This window comes from Phaethon lepturus, unplaced genomic scaffold (assembly GCF_000687285.1).
Source record: "Phaethon lepturus isolate BGI_N335 unplaced genomic scaffold, ASM68728v1 scaffold49691, whole genome shotgun sequence".
Classification (NCBI taxonomy): domain Eukaryota; kingdom Metazoa; phylum Chordata; class Aves; order Phaethontiformes; family Phaethontidae; genus Phaethon; species Phaethon lepturus.
In genome coordinates this window covers 1-20,425 of record NW_010519438.1, presented here as the reverse complement: position 1 = coordinate 20,425, position 20,425 = coordinate 1, and the positions used below count along the sequence as shown (strand labels likewise).

The 20,425-nt window shown below is 42.5% G+C and overlaps 1 protein-coding gene across 1 annotated transcript in view; it reads right to left on the bottom strand.

Moving 5' to 3' along the window:
• RBM20 (RNA binding motif protein 20) overlaps nucleotides 1–20,419 on the bottom strand; it is a gene marked incomplete at its 5' end in the record, with an annotated part of 23,536 nt that extends 3,117 nt beyond the window's left edge. Inside the window, 12 exons of the mRNA XM_010297032.1 lie at nucleotides 998–1,119; nucleotides 1,879–1,998; nucleotides 4,443–5,112; nucleotides 6,555–6,653; nucleotides 8,549–9,233; nucleotides 10,058–10,137; nucleotides 11,999–12,130; nucleotides 13,535–13,678; nucleotides 17,928–18,016; nucleotides 18,363–18,454; nucleotides 18,611–18,672; nucleotides 20,327–20,419. Coding sequence (XP_010295334.1) covers nucleotides 998–1,119; nucleotides 1,879–1,998; nucleotides 4,443–5,112; nucleotides 6,555–6,653; nucleotides 8,549–9,233; nucleotides 10,058–10,137; nucleotides 11,999–12,130; nucleotides 13,535–13,678; nucleotides 17,928–18,016; nucleotides 18,363–18,454; nucleotides 18,611–18,672; nucleotides 20,327–20,419 — 2,388 coding nt within the window. The remainder of the gene's footprint in view (nucleotides 1–997; nucleotides 1,120–1,878; nucleotides 1,999–4,442; nucleotides 5,113–6,554; nucleotides 6,654–8,548; nucleotides 9,234–10,057; nucleotides 10,138–11,998; nucleotides 12,131–13,534; nucleotides 13,679–17,927; nucleotides 18,017–18,362; nucleotides 18,455–18,610; nucleotides 18,673–20,326) is intronic.
• Nucleotides 20,420–20,425: the final 6 nt, after the last annotated feature.

Here is a 20,425-nt window from a genome sequence, read left to right as displayed (position 1 = left end):
GGAAAGATAGCTATTACTTGAAGAGAAGCAGAGCTCCAGCATTTACTACAGGCAGAGGGAAGGAACAGAAAGAAGGAGCAGCCTTGCTCTTTCATGCCTCTTGCTAAGGGTGGGAGAATGCCAAGAATTGCTAACAAAAGTGTCTTCTGCAGTGTACACACCCTGCACACAGGCATGCAGGCACTCAAGGAGTTGAGAGGCAAGGCTATCTCCTCTGAGGTGTCCTCAGCACTGGGCAGTTAATGCTCCTGCTATCATATCTGTTACTATGAACTGTGCATCTGAAAAGTGATAAAAGTAGAGTTTTGATTGAACTGCAAGCACCCGTGGTCTCTGTGTGCTGTTATTAAGTGTTGATATGCTTATAGTATATTATTCTTATGAAACCATACAAGTAATTACACGCTTCTGCATATCCTTATAGAAATTATTCAATAGTGGTGTTCTGCGTGGCTGAACTGCCGTGCTGTTCTATAGCACTGGGAGGTGATTTCAGCGGGTCACAGGAAATGCCTCGGAGAGCCTGTGCGTCACAAAGTACTGCGTGCTGAAACACGCTGCAGAAGTTCACACTAATGCAAAAATAAGTCTGGCAACATTATTAAACAAATGGCATGTTTAATGCTCCTGAACTTAAGAAATAAGAAAGGCTGTTGCTGGGCCCATTCCCAGTGATAGAAACATCTGGGACCCTCAAGAACAGAGTATTAAAGATCTGAGTTGCATGCTGTACTAGTGACAAGGACCAAATATAGATGAGACAATAAAATTATCACCTGGCCCCATTTTATTTAGGATCCAGAAGTTGAATTCAAGGATCTGGGAGTGAGAAACTAGTGTGCTAACATTTGGACCTACTGAAATGTTTTGCTTATCTAAATTTCACGTTGTCTGGATTCTGTCCACAGAATAATAACTAATTTTTTGTAGCACCATCTTTCTTACGCACATTCCACACCATAAGCTAGTTGTTAGCTAGTTTCAGTTGTGTTTTTACCTGAAGATTTTTGTAGTGAACAGTACTTCTGCAGTGACTTGTCTTTGCTGTCTCTTCATTTGTGTAGAAGAGTCCGCAGAGCTTGCAGTAAAACCCAGTTCTAGGCACCACAAATTCCACACCTATTGAGAAATTCTGAATTACATTAAAGTGTCAGTTGAAATCCTTCCCCTCCACAATAAACTTGTTTTCAAAGCAAAAAATTGCTGTTTAGTTAAATGACACAGATATGAAGACTGAATCCTGGATTCACTTCTGTGATATCCCTAATTTTGCAATACTGAGCTGCAGTTTAAAATCCTGTGCATTGCAAATACACCTTCCACTTCTCTCTTAGATATTATACATATTTTAAAATGTACCTTCTCATGCATAATATTGACTGGAAACGTCACTGTGTAACCTCAAGGGCTAGAACAGTACTTATTAACAGTAAATTCATGCTTAAGTTACACCTATTGCTCTTTAGGATGTACCTCTTCCAGATGGTTTACTCATGGTCAGCATTTACACATTAAAACCAATACTTTTGCATACACTGAAAGTATAATCAATACTTTTATGACAAAACCTTTTAAATTACCAAGTATTTTTCATATCTATTCCATATATAGTCCAAGGGAACTTATTTCATCTCATCAGCGATATTAGCAGCTATCTTTTGCCATTCATCTGGAATGAAATTAGCAACAATCTATAATCAAAAGCCTGTTTCTTTCAACAGCTACCCCTCTGTCATATACCCCATTCCTTCACTCTCCTCACATCTGTTCTGAAAAATAAATACAGCAAGTAGCCTTAAAGTGACATCTTGTTGTAAGCTCTAGGTATTGCAGTGGGCGGCATCGCAGGCCGAGGGCAGCCTGGGTGTCCGAACGTACCCAGGGGAATGCTGAGTTCGGTGAAGACGTCCTCTTGTTCCCAGCCTGGCGGAGAGTGCCTTCTTTTAGTTTCTACCTCTGGGTATTCCAGAGGTCTCATTTCGAGGTACCTAGAATTTGCTTAACAAATGAATAAATGTATTGAATGAAAACAGTTTATTAATTTAAAGAGGCGTTTGTAAACTTCTTGGGAACACTTTCTGGGTGGACCTATAAATGAAGTAAAATCTGGAAAAAATGCTTTTCCATTCAAATCAGAGGCCTACTCAGTGCAACTGCAACAGCTGTACTACGCTGTGCAGTCACCCCTATTTCTCCCAGTAGAGCATTTGTCTATTTCTAATGTCATGTTCATGTTGTTTTTTCTTTTCATATTTTGATCGCTAAATACGTCTATAACATTATACATGCCTCTGGCACAAGCATGGTCCAGCTGCAGCGCCGAAACCACGTATGGTACTGCATGACCAGTGATGGAACTGGGCTAACACAGGGGCTGCTGGGAAAGGGGGAGCCAGCAGGACCTGCTGAGAGCAAATCTCCAAACTGCCTAAGGAGCTGTGTGGGCAGAGCAAACCTTCCTCTTCTAGGACCCCTGCAGGCATCACTGTCATCTTCCCCCTGGAGCCACTCTTCTCCCATCCTCAGCTCTCCAGGGGATAGTTTGTGCTTTATGGCTCCTGGCCACCTGAAGATTTTGGTTCTTGGCCAGTAGGCATGGCATGGTTGGTCCCTGCTTACCAACATTAATGGACATAAGCAGGAGATTCAAGGTGGGGAAAACAGTGAATTGATTTGCTGAGGCAGATAAAGCCAGTCAAAAGAACTTCCCAACGTGTGAATTGCTTTAATTTAAAAAAATGAGAAATTTGTTATCACAGAACAACAGAATTACAGATAAACTGGTCTGATTCCTATTCTTCAGTTCTTACATCAAAGAACTGGTTCCCTTACCCTGACAAAATGTCTATTGCATTGCAAATTTCACCTTGATAAGGGACATATTTTCTCACAAAACAAATATATTTTTTTCCCAAACCAAACCCTTCCTGCCTTTCAAGTCTGTAGTTCAAAGATCTGCAATTTCTGGCTAGGAGAATGCATTTTTCTTCATTGTTTTAAACATGTCTATTACATGATTTAAAAAAAAATAATATAAAATCCTAACTGGTTGGCTTTCAAGTTAACTTGAAGCCCATTCCAGTTTCCAAATCTGCAGCAGGGATCCTGGAAAACCTGCAAGCTTCAGTTAGCTCTTCTTAAGACACCCAGGGCCTTTGTAGCAACTTAAGTCCCACTTAAGTTGACTTCTGGGCTTCTCAGCTGGCAGCTGCATTTGCAGAGAGCCTCGAGCCTTGCACTGCAGATCCCACATATCAAGTCCACGGCAGAAAGCTGGGAAGCACAAGCTCCCCTGGAGCTTCCAGGCTCCCTGCTGGCAAGTTGGAAGCCGAAATGCTGAAAACACTGAAGTAACTATGCTTTGGGATACCCAACTCTTTCGTCAGCTGGCTGCTCTTTAAGTGGGCAGCCCAGGGGAGCCAGCCTTGCCATTCCCAGTCCCAGGGAATTTGTGTGGCAGTATTATCTCCAAATATGCAAAGCCTGGCAAGGTGCCTTCAGGCCAAACAGGTAAGTATTGAAAACTGAGCGAGTTTCCCCCCTTCCTGGGGGAGGAAGTTAGTTCAAAACCAGACATTCACGTTATGTGTTCCAGCATTTTCTGGTGGAAAATTGCACTCTCAAAAACCTTCCAGCAACTTCTGTTCACAATCCCTTCTCCATCACACAGACTCTGGTAGCAACAAAAAAGGTTTTTTTTTTTCCTGGCCAGCACGGTCTATGTTGTTTTCACTTCACCTTATTACACACAGCCCATTCACTCAAGTTTCATTTGAAAGTGTGACGAGGAACTGAACTCACTTTCAGACACTCAAGATCCTTTTTTTCCCCAACAGCTAAAATATTAACAGACAGCTATGATTACACTTATTGGCATTATCTCACAGCATCCCCTATCAGTTATATTAAAGGCAGCAGGCGGTAAGTAACAGGAGATAAGGTGAGTCCTAACAAAAGGGACGTATTTGCGTGAACAGGGACTGAGAAGTAACAATCTACGGATGATTTCCATGTACTAACACTTTAGTACAGTGTGTGTGTGAGAATACCCACCTTGTCCAGGAGCCAGCCAGACATTACAGATACTCTTCTGTTGACCTTCAGAGACTGTCACTCATTTCATTGACTATTCAAAATAAATTTAGCAGGGCACTGAAAGAGTTCATCTAAACTCATGTGAACCTTGACATGACAATTATAGCAGCTTATGCCTTTCAGAAAGCTTGCAAGCTGCTTATCATATTTCCTTTACACTATTCAGCTAAGAGCCTCTAATGGTTTAGCTTGGCGAAAGGCACTAGGGTTCTTTTACTGAGCCGTTCCAAGGACAAGTCTTGATACTATTAGCGACATTTATTCTTGTTAGCAATAAATTTCAGTCTACTGTCAGAGAAAACATGCAAGGCTCTCTGCAGGCTGAAAAGAAAAAAACCAGTAGTTACCCTTGGCCTCTGGACACTCTTGGCTTCCATGTCTTGTTTCTTCACTAGCGTTTTTAACAAGCATTTCCATAACTTCTCTGCTCTCAGCTCCTTGTGATCCCATCTGTTTGTAATCATCTATAAATGTATCAGGGAGCTGGAGAGTCTCTTCTTTCAGATGAACAGAAGGTATATGGTGATCTTCGGGCTCTAAATGAGTGTCAGAGCTCTTATCAATTTTTCCTTCCTTCTGCTGGGGATCAGACTCCTTAGCAGATTGGTCTTCTTGCAGTTCCTCTGGCTTCTGCTCAGGGTCCAGACTTAGGCTTGATGCTTCAGTTACAGCATCATCATTATCATCATCCTCGTCATCATCCTGACAGCCACTAGAAGCTACACTGCCCTTTACTGATCTGAAGTTAGTTTCTAAAGCTTTATGGGCAAATTTGTCTTCACTCCTGGTTAAGTGGCTGTGATCATTTTTCAGTTCTAACATGGCTGACATACAGGTACACATTTCTGAAGCAGTTTTATTTTTTTGATCAACTGGTACGATTTCTTCAAGCTCAGTTATATCAGGCTCCATAATTAGATCATCTTCTCCCACTTCATCTACTGTCACTAATTCCTCCATGTTAGCAGGATACCAGGTCTCACCTTCTATCTCACTTCCACTCTCCCAGTCTCGGTCCTGTCACAAAGATGTAAAACATTTGAAAGATCAGTGATTATAGATCATCACTGTTAAAAAGTGGGCTCTGAACATCAGTAACCAGGAAGAACTTTGATCTGGCCATGCCTAACTCCTCTTGTATATTAGTTTCAAAGAACAATACGCCTTGGGTGTTGTGGTTTTAAACCTTATGCACAAGGACAAGTAATCTCCTTCTAATTATCACATAAACGTCACTTCGTGGAGATTCTGTAACTGCCTTGGGGACTACAGTCTCTCCAGTCTCCTCCTTACTTTTCCATAAGCAGTAGAACAAGGCACAACCTGCTATACTTTATTATGCAACTGATGCTCCTATGTGACCTCCAAGGAAATGAAGCTCTCCCGTTCCTCTACCTCCATCACAGGGTGGCAAAATAGGCAGCACAATGAGAATATACTGATTCCCAGTCTAGCCACTGTGGCTTTCACTTTGCTAAACTAGGTCCTTTACATTCCTACGGTGACTGAGAAAACGTGGCTACCTTCTGCAGTCATTTCCTTCCACCAACAAGAGCCCTCTGCCAGGGATTGTGTTGGTAGAGATTGGCTTAGACCTTAAGAAAAATCAGTTTTACAGTTATACTCCAAGGTACATAATCTGAAATACCTCATACATGCACTTACAGACCTACAGGACTCAGATACTAATACTGGACTTCAGAATTATTAGAATTATAAGGTATATGTTACTTTTAAGAGACCCTTGCAGCTTAGATTTCAACTCCTAGACTCCTCGTGTACACATAATCTATTAATAATCTGTATTCTCCTCCTGTTTGGCCATTGCCACACTTCCCCTCCTAGAATCCTAAAACAGCACGAAAACTCTGGGAGTTGACACTGTTCTTGCCAGGAGATCAGTTTTCTACAGCAACAGATATCAATAGCTTCCATATCTGACCATCAACCCATGACCCTACAGATATGAAGCTGGAGGAATTCCAAGGACATTGCTGTCCCTGACTGTGATGCTGCAGAAGGGGTGCTGTAAAGACATTATTTAATTAAAACCTGAAACAATCATAAGAGGCTACTATCATCTAGTCCACCTAAGGCCAATGTTCTGAAAAGTTTTCATCATTAGTCCCCTCCTTTTCCATAGGACCACATCTATTTTTGGGCATGCTTCACAAAGTTACACAGTTCACTTGGGCATACGTTACTTACGGTTGCCAGTGCCAAGGGCTATGCATGTGAAGCAATGTACATGGGCAAAGAGCAACTAAAAAAAGAGTCCTGAAGACTTCAGGAAAAGATATCCCTTAAAGCAGAGGTCAAGATAAGGCAAGTTAATTTAGACAACCCCCTTCTATAACCCCTTTACAAGCCTTTCTATGTGGGTTTAATATTTCAGCTGGGAGAATGTGCTATCAAACCTGGGTTTGTCATGGAAATAGCACCAACAACATGTCACCAACCTTCTCTTTTCTGGTGTTTTCCAGAATCTCTCCAGATTCTTTTCCTTGTTTATTAGCTGAAGGTGAGCTCTTCTCTGGAACTTGCTCCTCTTTTCCAAGCTAAAATAAATACAACATATACACGTATAGCAACACACAGCGGTGCTCTAATAGGTTTCTATTCTGGGTGTAGGGAAGCAAAGTCACTCACAAGGTCACATTCTTTATTTCTAAAGTTTGTGTAAGTCAACTAGGCTGTGGGAAAAGACCCAAGAATTGGATTCCATTAGCAAAGCTGCACAAATAAGAATTAAGAAAAAGACATTTCAACAAAATCAGAGAGATGTAATTTATATCATAGAATTGGCTAGAAGACAGGTGGGGGAGAATGTGAGTTCGTTAATTTCCAGCCCCCACTCCTCTGTTCTCTACCCACATCTGTTATGTTGGCTCAGGCATGGTAAGGAGAGCAGTAGTGTTAAAACTCTGCAAAAGACATCAACTGTTCTGTTTATTGATGTAGGATCAGTTGAGAATGCAACTGTTTGCACAGTTCATACATTGGAGGAGAAAAAACACACTACGTGGCACTTGGTACAAGAGGGGCAAAGCAAAAGTGTGAGTTCAAAACATTCAAATCTATTTCTTCCTTTTAAAATAAATTATTAGCAGTAGTCCCTGCAGAGGTATGCCTTTAACAAAGCCACTTTAAAATAACTTGAAAAACATGCAGAGGAATGTGCAACACTGGTGATTTAGGATGCTGTCTGACATTTCCCTCTGACATCTCCTCCCAAGGAACCATCCATCACAGTGAAATACCAGCCAAAGGAGAAAGATGACAAAAGGTGGTACAGACACACATACCTATGGCATGAGGTATTGCTGCTGCTTGTTACAGAGACTATCTGAGTTACAAGATCTACAGATTTCCACCGACCTTGCCCCCACATGAGAATAACAAACACAAGGTCAACTAAAACAACCAAAGATGGCCCTGGCAGCACAAAGTCACAAGCTAGAGATGGACCCCTGGTCAGCAAAGCAGCTCCGCAGCCTCATGTGCCAGCATCCCCGGGGGGGGACGGCAGCAGTGCATCACCAGGGGCACTGGGGGAGGTAAGGTGGCCAAGAGCCAGTAACAAGATCCCCATAGAGTGGGGACATGAGCATAGGCTCTACTGGGACTGAGCGAATAAGGCATCTTGATCTGTTCCCTCTCCACTTTTTCCCAGTGGAGAATCAAACCCACAAATGCTGCCACTTTACCGAATGGGAATATTTCTCCAGAGATCCCATAATTTTACAGATGAGCTGATTCAGTGATTCTGCCATGGGAATTGATTCCTGCCAGCACATTGAAGGGAGTGGTGTGAATTATCCCTGCCAACAGCTGAGGGTAGGGACATATGATTAACAGAAAGCAATTGCTCTGCTGAGTTGACCAAAACGAAAATGTTCCTCATTAAAAGTTCATTCCCCATTTTAGCAGTTTAAGAACCAGTTCCCTATATTGTCCTACAAATATTGCGCATCCCTGTAAAATACCACTAACTCCCAGATAACTCAATCCACATCACTGGTAGTGGAAGGAGGTGATGGGTGCAGGGAGAGCAGCTATGGGGTATTCTGCACAGATTTAGATGAGAGAGCAGTAGGGCAATTGCCTCTGCACACACAACCTGCATGCAAACAGGAGACTGTCACTTGGTTTTCTTCTGAGTTGTCTGTCCTCTTCCCCTCACTGGTTACCCAGAGGTCCTATGCTTGACACAGAAAGACAATGTCCATGTACCCAATACCATAACGGTGTAATAGATCTGCATGATCTGGGCAAAAACATAGACAAGATAACCGCTCAGACCTCTTCTAGGACTACACTCCCAGATTTTATCATGGCAAAACATTGCATGTCACCAGAACCACACTCACAACACCTGATTTAAAATATTTCAGAAAATATATTACTTCAGCATTCACCTTCTTCTTACATACAGTTTCAGATTTCTATTTACCTCATTCTCAGGAGCCTTGGTTTCCTTTCCATCACTGCCTTCAGCAGCAGCATCTTCCTCTTGGTCTTTTTCAGCTTTCTTCACCTTATTCTTATCACTTTGTTTTTGCCTGGAGCCCTCAGATGCTTTGCTGTGCTTCTGTTCAGCTGCCTCCTCCCTGGCAGCGTCCTCACTGTAAGAATGCCTGCGTTCCCTTAATTTTGTCTCTTCCTTTCTCTTAGATCTCCCAGGTAAATCCTGCAGCTGCCTCTGAAACTTGTCAGATTTTGACTTAGAGGTTTTTCGGTAATAGTCATCTTCCCTGCTCTTGTAGCCAGAAAAAGGGTGAAGGGAGCCAGGGGAACCACTCCTTAAGTATTTTTCTCTGTGCCCTCTGCCTCCTTCAATCCGTTCATCCAAATCAAACTTGTCCAGCTGTCGGGAATAATGTTTCCTCTCATGTACCCACGTGTCAGTCCTGTCCCTCTTCTCATCCCCATTCTCTCGCCATTCTCTGCTGTCTCTTTCCTCTTCTCGTCGAGAATACGGGGACTGATCCCATGACTCTCTCCCATTTCCCCAGTCAGTCCTGCTGGTCCCCATCGGGCTGTGGGGTGAACTGCAGGAAGTAAAGCTGGGAGTGTGGGATCGGGGCGAAAGGGAGCGGCTTATGGGGCTGCGAGAGCGGGGCCTCTCCGTGCCATACCTGCTGCAGAGGGAAAAGGCAGCTGTAACTGTCTGACTCACCATGGTCTACCAAGTTCTTGTACACTGGAAACACACGGGGACTGCCCTGGTGCCTGTGAACCTGAGACCCCAGGCCTTTCACAGACATGCACTGCACAGCTGCAAACACAGTGAACAGGAGAAAAGGCAATGTCATATCCTCAGAGCTTAACTAAATCCCCATACATCTGTCAAGAATATTTTCATTCATTCTTAAAAGCATCTCATAGGCATTTAGCATTAAAAGTTTATAATATGTTAATACCTTTACAATGACTCTAGTGTCTGTATCCTTAATACTCATCTTGGGCATCTCTGAGACAAAAGTGACAAAGGTCATCTGTTTAAAAGAGATGTTTTAGGACTGTGATTCCTCTCCATTTTTGCTGGAAGGTCCAGAAGCCAGGCAGATCCAAAATACACCCAAACACATTACAATGTGAACTGGCTCCTTCCCTCTAGGTCTTGCAGCACTCCCAGCCTTTACACTTTTCACTCAAGGGGGAGAAGAGGGGAACGGCTTCATTCGTGTGTTCTTCACATGCCAGGTGTATTTTCTCAGTCATCATCATCAGTAGGAAAGAGTTCATTTATTTTCATAACATGCACAGTTTCAATCTGATCTCATTATATAGGCCCTGCACCTAACTGTTGTACCACTTACATTTTTACAGTGATTTGAAGTGAAATCCAAATTAAGAAAGCAAATGAGGTAAGAGAGGGAAGCACATCGATAATGCTTTTTCTACCTGCAGGTTTACAGACTTATACAGGTCCCAATTCCAAACTATAGAGAAACTTTACCTGTCCACTTCACGCAGCAGGTCCCTCTCCCTCTGCGAGTGAATGTCCTGGATGATAGCAGCCACATTCTTACCTGGTTTCTAAATGAGACAAAGACACTGTTTATCATGCTGCACTACTCTCCAAGCTAATACAGGTGATTTCTCCTTCAAGAAACAGCATTCATGCATCATTTAATTATACTACTACTGAGAAATATTTGGGTTCAGTGTTGTAGTTACAGTCTTTTCTGTAGCTGGTATCTCAATAACATGATCAAACCAGTAAAATGATACAAATGGAAAATTTGTTCCATCATGTTGTAGCACTGTCTCCTCATACTTGGCTGCTGTAACAGGCTTTGAAAACCAGCTTGTCCTTCCCTGATACACATTCACTACAGAGTATTTTCTAGGAATTGGATGTAAGAGGAAACAAACCAGATAATTTTTCTAATATCTGAATTAAATATGTATAGCAGCCTATCTCTGGCCCTCCAGGAATGAACTGCCTTCTCTTCATCTCAGAGTTTAGCTCATTCTGCAGTACAGCTCTAAGAGACTATGTTTAGACACAAGAGCTTCTTGTGCAAAGCTAAGTGCAAGAAAGATATGTACAGGAAGTGCTGATTACTTGAGATTCAGGATCATTTACAAAAGAAGCACTACTCCAGGCTGGAGTGCACACACTTCATCAAACACTTGGAGCATGCACAGCTAAGCAACATAATCATGCAGGAGCTCAGTGCAGTTTGTAGTGGTAAATAGCTCATGCATATTCCCCTTCCACGTTGCACTTTTGTTTGTTTGTTTGCTTTTAACAAAGAGAAAGGGCTTTTGCTCATGCAGAGAAAAATAATTCCATGACCTAAAAAACTGCCATTGGAAAAGAGAAAATCCTCCCGAAATCTAGGCAAATTCCCACACTCTCCTGGGTAATTCCTGTTCCGCCTCCATGTTAAGATGCATGGTCTCTGCCACCTTACATCTGAACTCCTCATCGCACCACACTAAGAAAGACTGCCCTGGTTTATGGACTTTTGGCAACTCCCTTAAGTCTCCTTAAACTATTATACATGTACAGGAGAGAAAGAGACTTTTCCAAAGGTCAAACCAAACCATCTGAGTTCCTTGTTTATCCTCAAGGCTGATAAAAGGCCCCTTAACCTCTTAACTTGGAACATTACAGTTATTTTATAAAATAACTTTGTGCTGTGGTAGATAATATGATATGAAGCTTTTCAGCTCTCCATTGCCAGTTCCTGTCCAGGTCTCCATGAAAAAAAAATACTCTCTTAGCATTACACATGGCAGTACTTAAGCTTCCATAAATATGCTCACAAGAGATTTTTGGACATCAGCCAGGTGTCTACATCAGAAGTGTCACAGACTCTACAGAAAAGTCCAAAGACTATTGCTCTGTCCTGACTCTATGTAAAAAATAAAAAAATCTTGCTTTTTAATTTAGGTCATTCACAAGAAAGAAAGAAAAAGAAATCTGTGTGATGTTTAGTCCTGCCATCACTGCTTGGCACAGAGCTTGTACTATGGCTCAAGCGTGCAAGCAGTGAAAAGCATTGCTTCAGGCTTAATGCCTGACTAAAAGGATAGGACCGCCTTATTCTTGCTGACATGTCGTATCTTACACAGGGCTGTATTTTAGACCTTTGTTAGACCAAGCAACGTGGGAAGCCTGCTCAGAGGGAAGCTCAGAAGGGACTTTTGAAATAATGGTATGAGAGGACCAGCGAAAACGGGATCTCTTCCAAGAGTTAAAATTTAGAACAAGAGCAAGCAAGTAGGTATAAAAAATCATTAACATACATTCATTATCTTTCTTAATTTCTTTTTCCATAATATTAAAGCATTAATTAGAAATCAGTAATCGGCAAAGATTTTTAGATGTGTTCTCCAGGGCATGCCATGGAAGCTCAGGAAATCTGATCAGGAATGACTGCCTTACCTTCAGCTGCAATTCCTTGTATCTTTTAGACATCCTAATAAGCAACTTGTCATCATTTATCATAGCAGGTTTTTCTTTGTAGTACTGCACCATGGCTTGTGCGGCTTCACTGTAAGCCATTTCCAGAAAAGCCTAGGACAAATGGGGAGAGCTTTAAAATCTACTACATAATTAAAAATACAAAGTATAAGAGAGAAAAGGGAGCACGATAATTTTCATTTGGATTCTTCTCATGCAAAATGTCTTGATAGTACAGAACTGGGTAGCTTTCCAGCCCTGGAGCTGAAATAGTAACACTCAGTCCATTGCTCAACTGCCTTTTAATTGCAAATAATGGTTTCAACCCAGCCATTAAAGCCAATATGCAACTTTAGAAGCCAGTTTAGTTAAAAACTAAATGACTGGAATCTGATCTGTCTTGATATACAAAAACATCACTTTTCCTTCTCTTCCTCACTGGTGCTTCTACACCATGGTCAGCTGCTGACAGGATGCAGAACTGCAATGCTGCAGCATGCGCTGCTCCCAAGATTGTCAGCTGTGTCTTGCAGAATTGCAAGGGATCCAGATAAAAGAACACCAGAGCATGTGCAGCCAGAATAAAGCCAAAAAGGAGTTTAAAAAACCTGAACAACGTTAACTAGCACTTTTATTTACAGGAAAATTGCACTTGATGTGACTGCAGTTTAACTGGTCGAAGAATATACTCCCAGCTGTGTAATGACTTCATTTTGAAACGTTAAGATCTCAAACATTGCCCCCTGGCATGGATTCTACATCCATCTGTACTGTCTACTGCAGGTATGTGAGAGAAGATTTTCTACTCTTCCCAGCCTATGACCACTGATAGACTTAAGCTACTTTAAGGTAGACGTAAGCTACCTTGAAGAAAGAGCTCTACTACGATCCGGTGCAGATTAAAAGGGAGTGAGTGAGGTGTCAGTGCCCCCTGTAAAGGCAGAGCTGTCCTTTAGCATGTGTGTGCCAGATCACCCAGCGCAGCCGTGGTCTGGGGGCTCTGCCACCAGCCTGTGACTGTAGTTACACCAGATCTGCCGCTGCTGTAACAGCTCAGCAAACAGTGTAGGATGGCCGAACCAGGCTAGAGCGCAAGTCATTCTTCAATGGCCAGTTCAGCTCTACAAGCATGGGTAAGAATAAATAAAAACCTTCCAAACAGAACAAGAGAAGTCTGACAGTAACCCTAACAAACAGCTGAGAGAAGGCCAAGTTATTAACTTAAAAAAAAAAATTACTATCATTATTATTACAGTTTTACAACACTGAGAGTTATTGTTTTTTCTTACAAGAGGCAGAGGTCTATTAACTATGAGGTCTTTTAACTATGAGGCAGTGGTCATGTGTATGCCATCATCTCATTCTGCGAACACCAATTTTTTTTTACTTTAAGAGCAGACTTCATATATTTAACTTTCTATTATTAAAAAAGAGAGTTTCCTCAAAAACTCTTGTCTTCATGTCAGTATGTCTTTATGCCAATAGATGTCAATACCGGTGACCCCAAATGCACAGTACCTGATTCGTGGATTTCATGAGGATATAGTTGGTAACCTTCCCAAATGGGAGGCCCAGGTTAATGACATCATTCTCTGTGCAGCTTCCCTCGGGGAGGTTGCAGATGTGAACAACTCGACCCAGTGTAGATTTCCTCTGGGGAAACTGGGGGAAAAAACAACTCAAAACGATGTTTTTACCTTAGATATTCCACCCACTAGATAAGACCTTACATTTCTGCAAAAAAATGAAACAATTCTGTTATTATGGACAAATATTCTTCTTTAAAACCTTGTATTTTAACATCCTGGTTTAGAAATACAAATGGGAAGGGAATTGTTTAACTACAGTGCAGCTTGCAATGGAGTCTCCATCCCTGGACATTACAAAGTCCAGAGAGGATATCTAGAAGAGATGCTCTTGTTCAAACAGGATTAATGATATTGCTGCAAAAGCTAACTTGCCACCTCAAACCTTACGGACTCCAGAGCTTCAGCTCCCTGGCATGTCACAGCAGAGGGCTGGGCTGCCATGGGCTCAGGCCACTGCACTGTACTCAGCACCAGCAAGGGTTTGGAGGCCCCTCAGTGTTTGGAGATAGAGGGTGCCCCTGCCATAGGGAGGTCTCAGCCCCTCCTGACGAGCTCCCTGTGGGGCCAGTATCCACCTGGTATGCCAGCACAACCCCTATGGCTCCTGTGCCAAGTCAGACAGCCTTCCTCAACCTGTCTGCATCTGTCTGTCCCCCTGGGGGCTCTGTGCCTTCCCTCCACGTGAAGGCACCATGCACTATTGCTAAGTAAAAGGCCTTTAGCAGGCAATACGCAACCAATGCACAAAAAAATGAGTATTTTCAAGTATTCCATAAACACCCATTTATGTGGTGCTGGTGGTGCCTGGACATATACTCACTGCAGTCCCTGCTGAATTTATGGATGTTAGAAAACAGTTTAGGTGACTACAGAGGCGGCCAGGACAGTAGGGGCTAAATTTAAATCCTCCTTCTGCCCTGGTGGAACGGACATGCAAGGGGTAAAAGTGGCCCCATTTAACTTGTGAGAGGACACACAGCTGTACCTCAGGTTGGAAAACCTACTACTTTCCTCTCTCATTACAGCACCACACGGTAGGAGGGACTCTTCGCCGGGTGGCATAGTGACCAGTAGACACGCAGAGAGGCAGAGCTCCCAAATTGGGCTGGCACAGGCGCATGGTGCCGGTGCGGTAATTGCTTCCCAAGGGTGGAAGTCTATTTTGGAGTGCTGGGGCAGTTCCCAAAGAGCTGCCTATCTCCCTGGTATGGAGAGCAGGCTCTACGCTCCTTGTGCAAAGAGGCACCAGGCTATACTCAGAGAGGAACATAATTTACCCCAGCTAATGACACACAAAACATCGCTCACACAGGATTAAGTCCTCCCAGACTGCTTCCCTGCTTATGACCTCTGCTGTTAGGATTTTACTCAAGAAGTAACTCTACCTTCAGTTAAAATTGTACCATTCAATGGAAGATACAAATCACGTAATCTTGTGGGATCAAGTTCACCAGAGCCATCACAAATGTTTAGCTTGTCAGCAAGTTCACAAGTTACAGAGCTAATGTTATCTTATTTACACCTTCACCCCACTACCTTCCCTCCAGGCTTCACCACTTAACCATTTGTGTATTTTTGCTGCAGCAAGACCCTGTATTATACAGTTGTCTGCTATTTAGCTTGCATCTTACGGAGCCTGCCCAGGTGTACAAGGCAAATCAACAAAGTGCCAAAGTCCAGAAGTAAGACGTGTTCTCTAGCAGAAAAATAACAAAGACCTGATCCTGAAAAAGATGAAGCAACTCAACTCCACTTGAATAGAAAAGGAAATGATGTCTGCATGCATCTGGCACGGCAGCATGTAGCGCACAAAGAGAAGAATACAACTACAGCTAGCAGAGGAATAGGAAACTTTCCTGACAGCAAATGCAGTCCCAGAGTAGGAACACCCCAGGTCACCCGGCACCTTCTGTTTGTTTTGTTAGATCTGTTAAGAGATGATATGTTAAGAGTCTATGGAACTAGAAAGACTTAGCTGTTCCCTACGTAGGCTCCAGAGCCCGTGTTCAGACACGTGCTCAGCAGTACATTAAATCAAACAACTGTAAGATGTTACCACCTCCCCACAATTGGCAATGGCTTAAATTAAAATGCTACACCACAAATCTGCTGTAATTCATGGTTAAGAAGTGCTCACATACTCATACCAGAAGTCGATGGACTGTACCAAGCAATAATCTTGTCAGCTGATGGAAGTTAAATTGGATCCATTCATTAAATAGAGCTGTAAATCACAGCCAGAAAAAAAATATACACCTTCCATATCCACAGTCGGGAAGTTAGAGGAGTGTGACAAGTGTTGAATGCAGTTTTCAGTAAGACTGTAAGTTAACTTCCTTTACAGCTGGTGTCTATGCGGGTTTACCAGTGCAGTTGGACAAATAATTTGATGCACAGTGGTGAAAGGTATCTCATAACATTTGCCATATTATTTCACCAATCAAATTTGGTGATTTTTTATTACTTTTTTTTTTGTTTCTTGCTTTTCAAATTCTTTATCCCTTTCTTGAGCTTTGCACGAATCTAATAAGAAACTGACACTCCCATCCCTCCCGTGCTAACAGCTCTTCATGCCTGAGTGAAGACTTGTAGCATTGTATTTGCCTTTTGAAGAGCGATAGAGTTATTTGCAGATGGATAGCACAGAGCAAGCTCTTCCAGAAATCTGAACACTTTGTTTATGATTACATGCAGGGTCAAGTATAATCTCCCACTGCTCAGTTAAATGGCAGCAGCTTAGCTGAAAGTGAATACTACTGCGCAAAGGTGTAATAAATTATAAGCCACCCAGGTTGTGGGGTGAATAACAGCTGGCAAACACGATCTTAACACCTCTAATATAGCTCCCTGTCCACCTGATGAGCTGCTGAAGAAAAAGAGAATTTATAGTGCCCAGGAAAATCAAAGTTATTGTTTCTTTTATCTCTCAGAGTACTGCAGGTCGTTCAGAAGGAGGACTTCTGCAGGCAGCTTAAATGATAAATAGTGACAGATTCTAAGGAGAAATGATACTGGTATTAGCAGTAATTTCATTTGTTGCAAGGTTGACAGACATGATGAAAAGGAACATTCCTCCACACCCACTGCTACTCCACCTCTGACCTTGGAGGCAGCCGTCATGAGCAGCTCTGCTTTGCTCCCTGCACACAGAGTGTCTATGACAGGCTGAAGCTAAAACCCCTTCAAATAACCTCTGTCACAGCAAAACCACTCAGTAGAAAATTGGTTGGATTAAACAAATCTGGGTGACGTTTCTGTAAGCAATGCCTGAGGCAAACTGGAGTGGCAGAGGGACACGACTCAGCCTGGCTTTCCAGAGTGTTTGAGACCACATCAGGATACATACACAAAAGCTAACAAGGTGAAAACTTGAACCCGTGGATTACTGCTGCTATTCCATGAATGCCCTAACATGAGTCCTTGATGTCTCCAGCTTTAATCGTAGCTTTCCGATGTATGTTGAGCTTCATTTTAACCCTAACAACTTCGTATTTCCATTATGTATATGATTTGCTTTTATTTGTCTTTTTTCCCCTTGTTTTTATTTTTTTCTTTTTCCTTTTAAAATCTTTCTGCTTTATCTGTGAAAGAAACACTTCTAATGTTATCCTTTTTTTCCTGACATTTTCTGATGATTGGGCTAGGAATTCAAGTTCAATTGAATGCAGTGGGGTGCTAATAAACCTAAACCATGGAAGACTGTACACCAAAGAAAACTTCCTGAAAGGTTACCAATGGCAGCAGATGATATAAATAGCACACTAAAATAAATAAGAAAAAGTTAGTCCAGTGTAATGAATTGATCTGGGACCCCCAGGTGAATAACGGTTAGCGAAGCTGCAGCCACTATCTTTGCCACTTTTGCTACCTGGGAGAAGGACCTCAGCATGGGAACGGCAGAGACCAATTGCTACAAATAAATAACTGGAGAGATGGCAAGCTGCTTGCTGGGATCAATACTCAGAGTAAGCAAAAACTAATCCAAATCTTCATTCCAAGCTGAAGCTGACCTTCCTGGGTTGAAAAGACTCAGAAAATGGGGGAAAAAGTCAATGGGGTGATACACACAAACCAATTCACTCCCCTCCCCAGATCCCTCTAACAAGCAAACAACTTTTAGCACTGGAAAAAAAAATTATAATCAAGCTCTGATTCGGAAAAAGTCAAAAGCATAAAAGAGCTGCAGGGAAGTTGAAACAATAGAGTGAATATTCAGATTATTGTCAAAAAGGAAGCCTTCACAGTTTTAACTCCAGTACGTAGAAGTCGCTTCTACAAGAATCTCGACACAGAGATCAGTTTGCTTAAGTACTCACTCTTACCGCTGATGGAGAAGAAAATGTAGAACCTGGCTGGCCAAAGGATCTTGCTGACGTAGTGATAAAAGATGAACCAACATTTGGTGGATAATCTAAATAATGGATTAAACACATTTAATGAAAATCTTAACTCATATTAATTGCATTAGTGTGCTCAGTAAGCAATGCCCCATTTACATAGTAATTAATTTCATAGTCTCTACACCAAATTATACACTGTTTCATTGTACTGTAAAGTCATGGTTTGAAAGAAAAAGAAATTCATACTTTGAAAGGCACAGTATTGGCTTTTAGCCTTTCTGTGCACAACCTCTAAAAAGTTTTCCTCGGAAACATGTATCACATTTCATTTAAAATGTCCACTTTTCCCCAGAGACCAACTTCCCTTTCAATTAAAAAAAAAAAGTGTCTTTAAGTATTGCACATACAAACATTCACCTTCAATACTAGATGGATTGAAAACTGCTGCATTATTTGGTGATAAATGCAGTGTTCCATCTGCTGAGCTTAACACACACCGGATACCAGTGCTGGAAAAGAAAGAAAAGAACTTTAGGAGCATGCATAATGTGCCATAAATATTAAAGCATAATTATTATACAGTAAATTCCCGGTGTAAAGCCACTGAAGTAAGGGATGCTCTGTTAGAAATTCAGTTGGAAGAGTGTCTCTAAAAGAATACTTACTTATCTGAAAAAGCCATACATTTTTGGATGTGAAGACTTCCCTTAATGTGCTGATCCCAGTCCTACGTTGAAACAAAGAGATTATGAGCATAGGAAAACCCTGAGACAAATTTACAAGAGACTGCTTCTCCATTCAGTTTAGCTTATTCTAAAAACAATATGGAGATGCTGAAGATCAAACTGTGTGATGCTGGAGCCAAGTGCACCTTCATCCAATGTGTTTACTGATTCATCATTTGTAGGTTAAATTATCAGTTACTTTACAAAAGGAGAGCTTCTCTGTATTAGTTTTTAAATCCAGTATATTTCTACTCATTCAGTTACTTTAGCTGGAGAGCTCATTCTGCAAGGCACTGAGCACCGTCAGCTCCTGCAATGTCCATAAAGAAGGTGCTCAGCACACAGGGCAGCCAGGACAGTGCTTATTCATTTCAGTAGATTAGTAAAATTTGTCAAAGTACTTTTAGCTGTTTACACTTCTGTGATCCAAATGAGGCAGTGTATTAAACACCAACAAACAGGTCAACCAAAACCCACCGTAATGACATTTTCCCTGCCCTTTTAAAATGTTTAATGAAAAAACAAAATGCCCAGCATTACCCTAGACGAGGGCTGCTTCAGCCAGGAGTAGCTGCAGCTAACACAGCAAACCCTTTTGCAAGCAGCTGCTCAACGAGTAAAAGGGAAACATGAAAGAGCAAATATATTCACATATTTCAAAGCCCCAGGGTGTGGAAGTATCAGGTACTATTTCATTTGCTGCCCATCTTCTTCTTATATAAATGCTGTTTTTAAATAAACATTTTATATAAATATTTTTGTCAGGCCACCATCAGCGTGAAAACACATGCTTTAGGTGCTGGTCCTGCAATGCGATGGAAAAGGCCACGAGGACTTGCTGAGCAGGGCTCACCAGGAGTCTAGAACAACCCCAGCCAGAGCCCACAGATGTCTGTGGGGCTCAGAAGGCCACATAAGTGGCCTTCACCAGACTTGACCTATATAATGTGACCTAGCACACAGGCTCTCTGGACAAGTGGGAAGCTGCTTCTCGAGGGTGAGGTTGAATTTGCAGCTCTCTTGGCAGTATGAACAGAGAAGTGGGAGCGTGGTCTGCACCACATGTGCTGAGCAGTTTCTTGCTTCCAGGCCAAAGTCACCGGGGACCCCGTGTCCTAAATTTTCCTTAGAGCTACTAGAAGGAGAAAGAGATCCCAACAGAGGAATCGTTAAAATGATTTTATCAAAATGCACCGTTTTGTTTACGCAAGCTGCTTCCACATGGCTGCTTAGGGGGAAGCCTTTGGGATCAGAAACCCAAAGAGAAAGGGAGAGGCAGGTGAAACCACAGATGTGCGGTTACAATACCGGCCTGAGAAGCGGGGGATCGGCTTCAAGATCCTCTTCCCCCCGCTTTGGGCCCATGAGATGAGCCGCGACCCCAGCCCGGACCTCGTGTTTCTCATGCTGTATATCGCCGCTTTTCACAGTGAGATGCGGAACAAAACCAGATCTCCAAACCCCAGTAATCACCACAAAACAGATGTACAACGCCCTGCGCGAAACTATGGCCCTTTGTCTGTGCTTCTCTCAGAGCACCTCTGTGGCAATGGACGTTGGCAGCAGGGGCTGGCAAGAGGTGACGGCCAGATGAGTCACCAGACAGCCCCTTCAAGGGTCCAAACTGTGCCCCGGGGGTGCCCTAAAACCACTCACCTTCAGATCAAAGATCTTCTTGTCACACAGGGCGCAGACGTGGGGGAAGTGGAGAGGGGCCGCGCCACGGAGGTCGCCCAGCTGGTGTGGTGGCAGGGA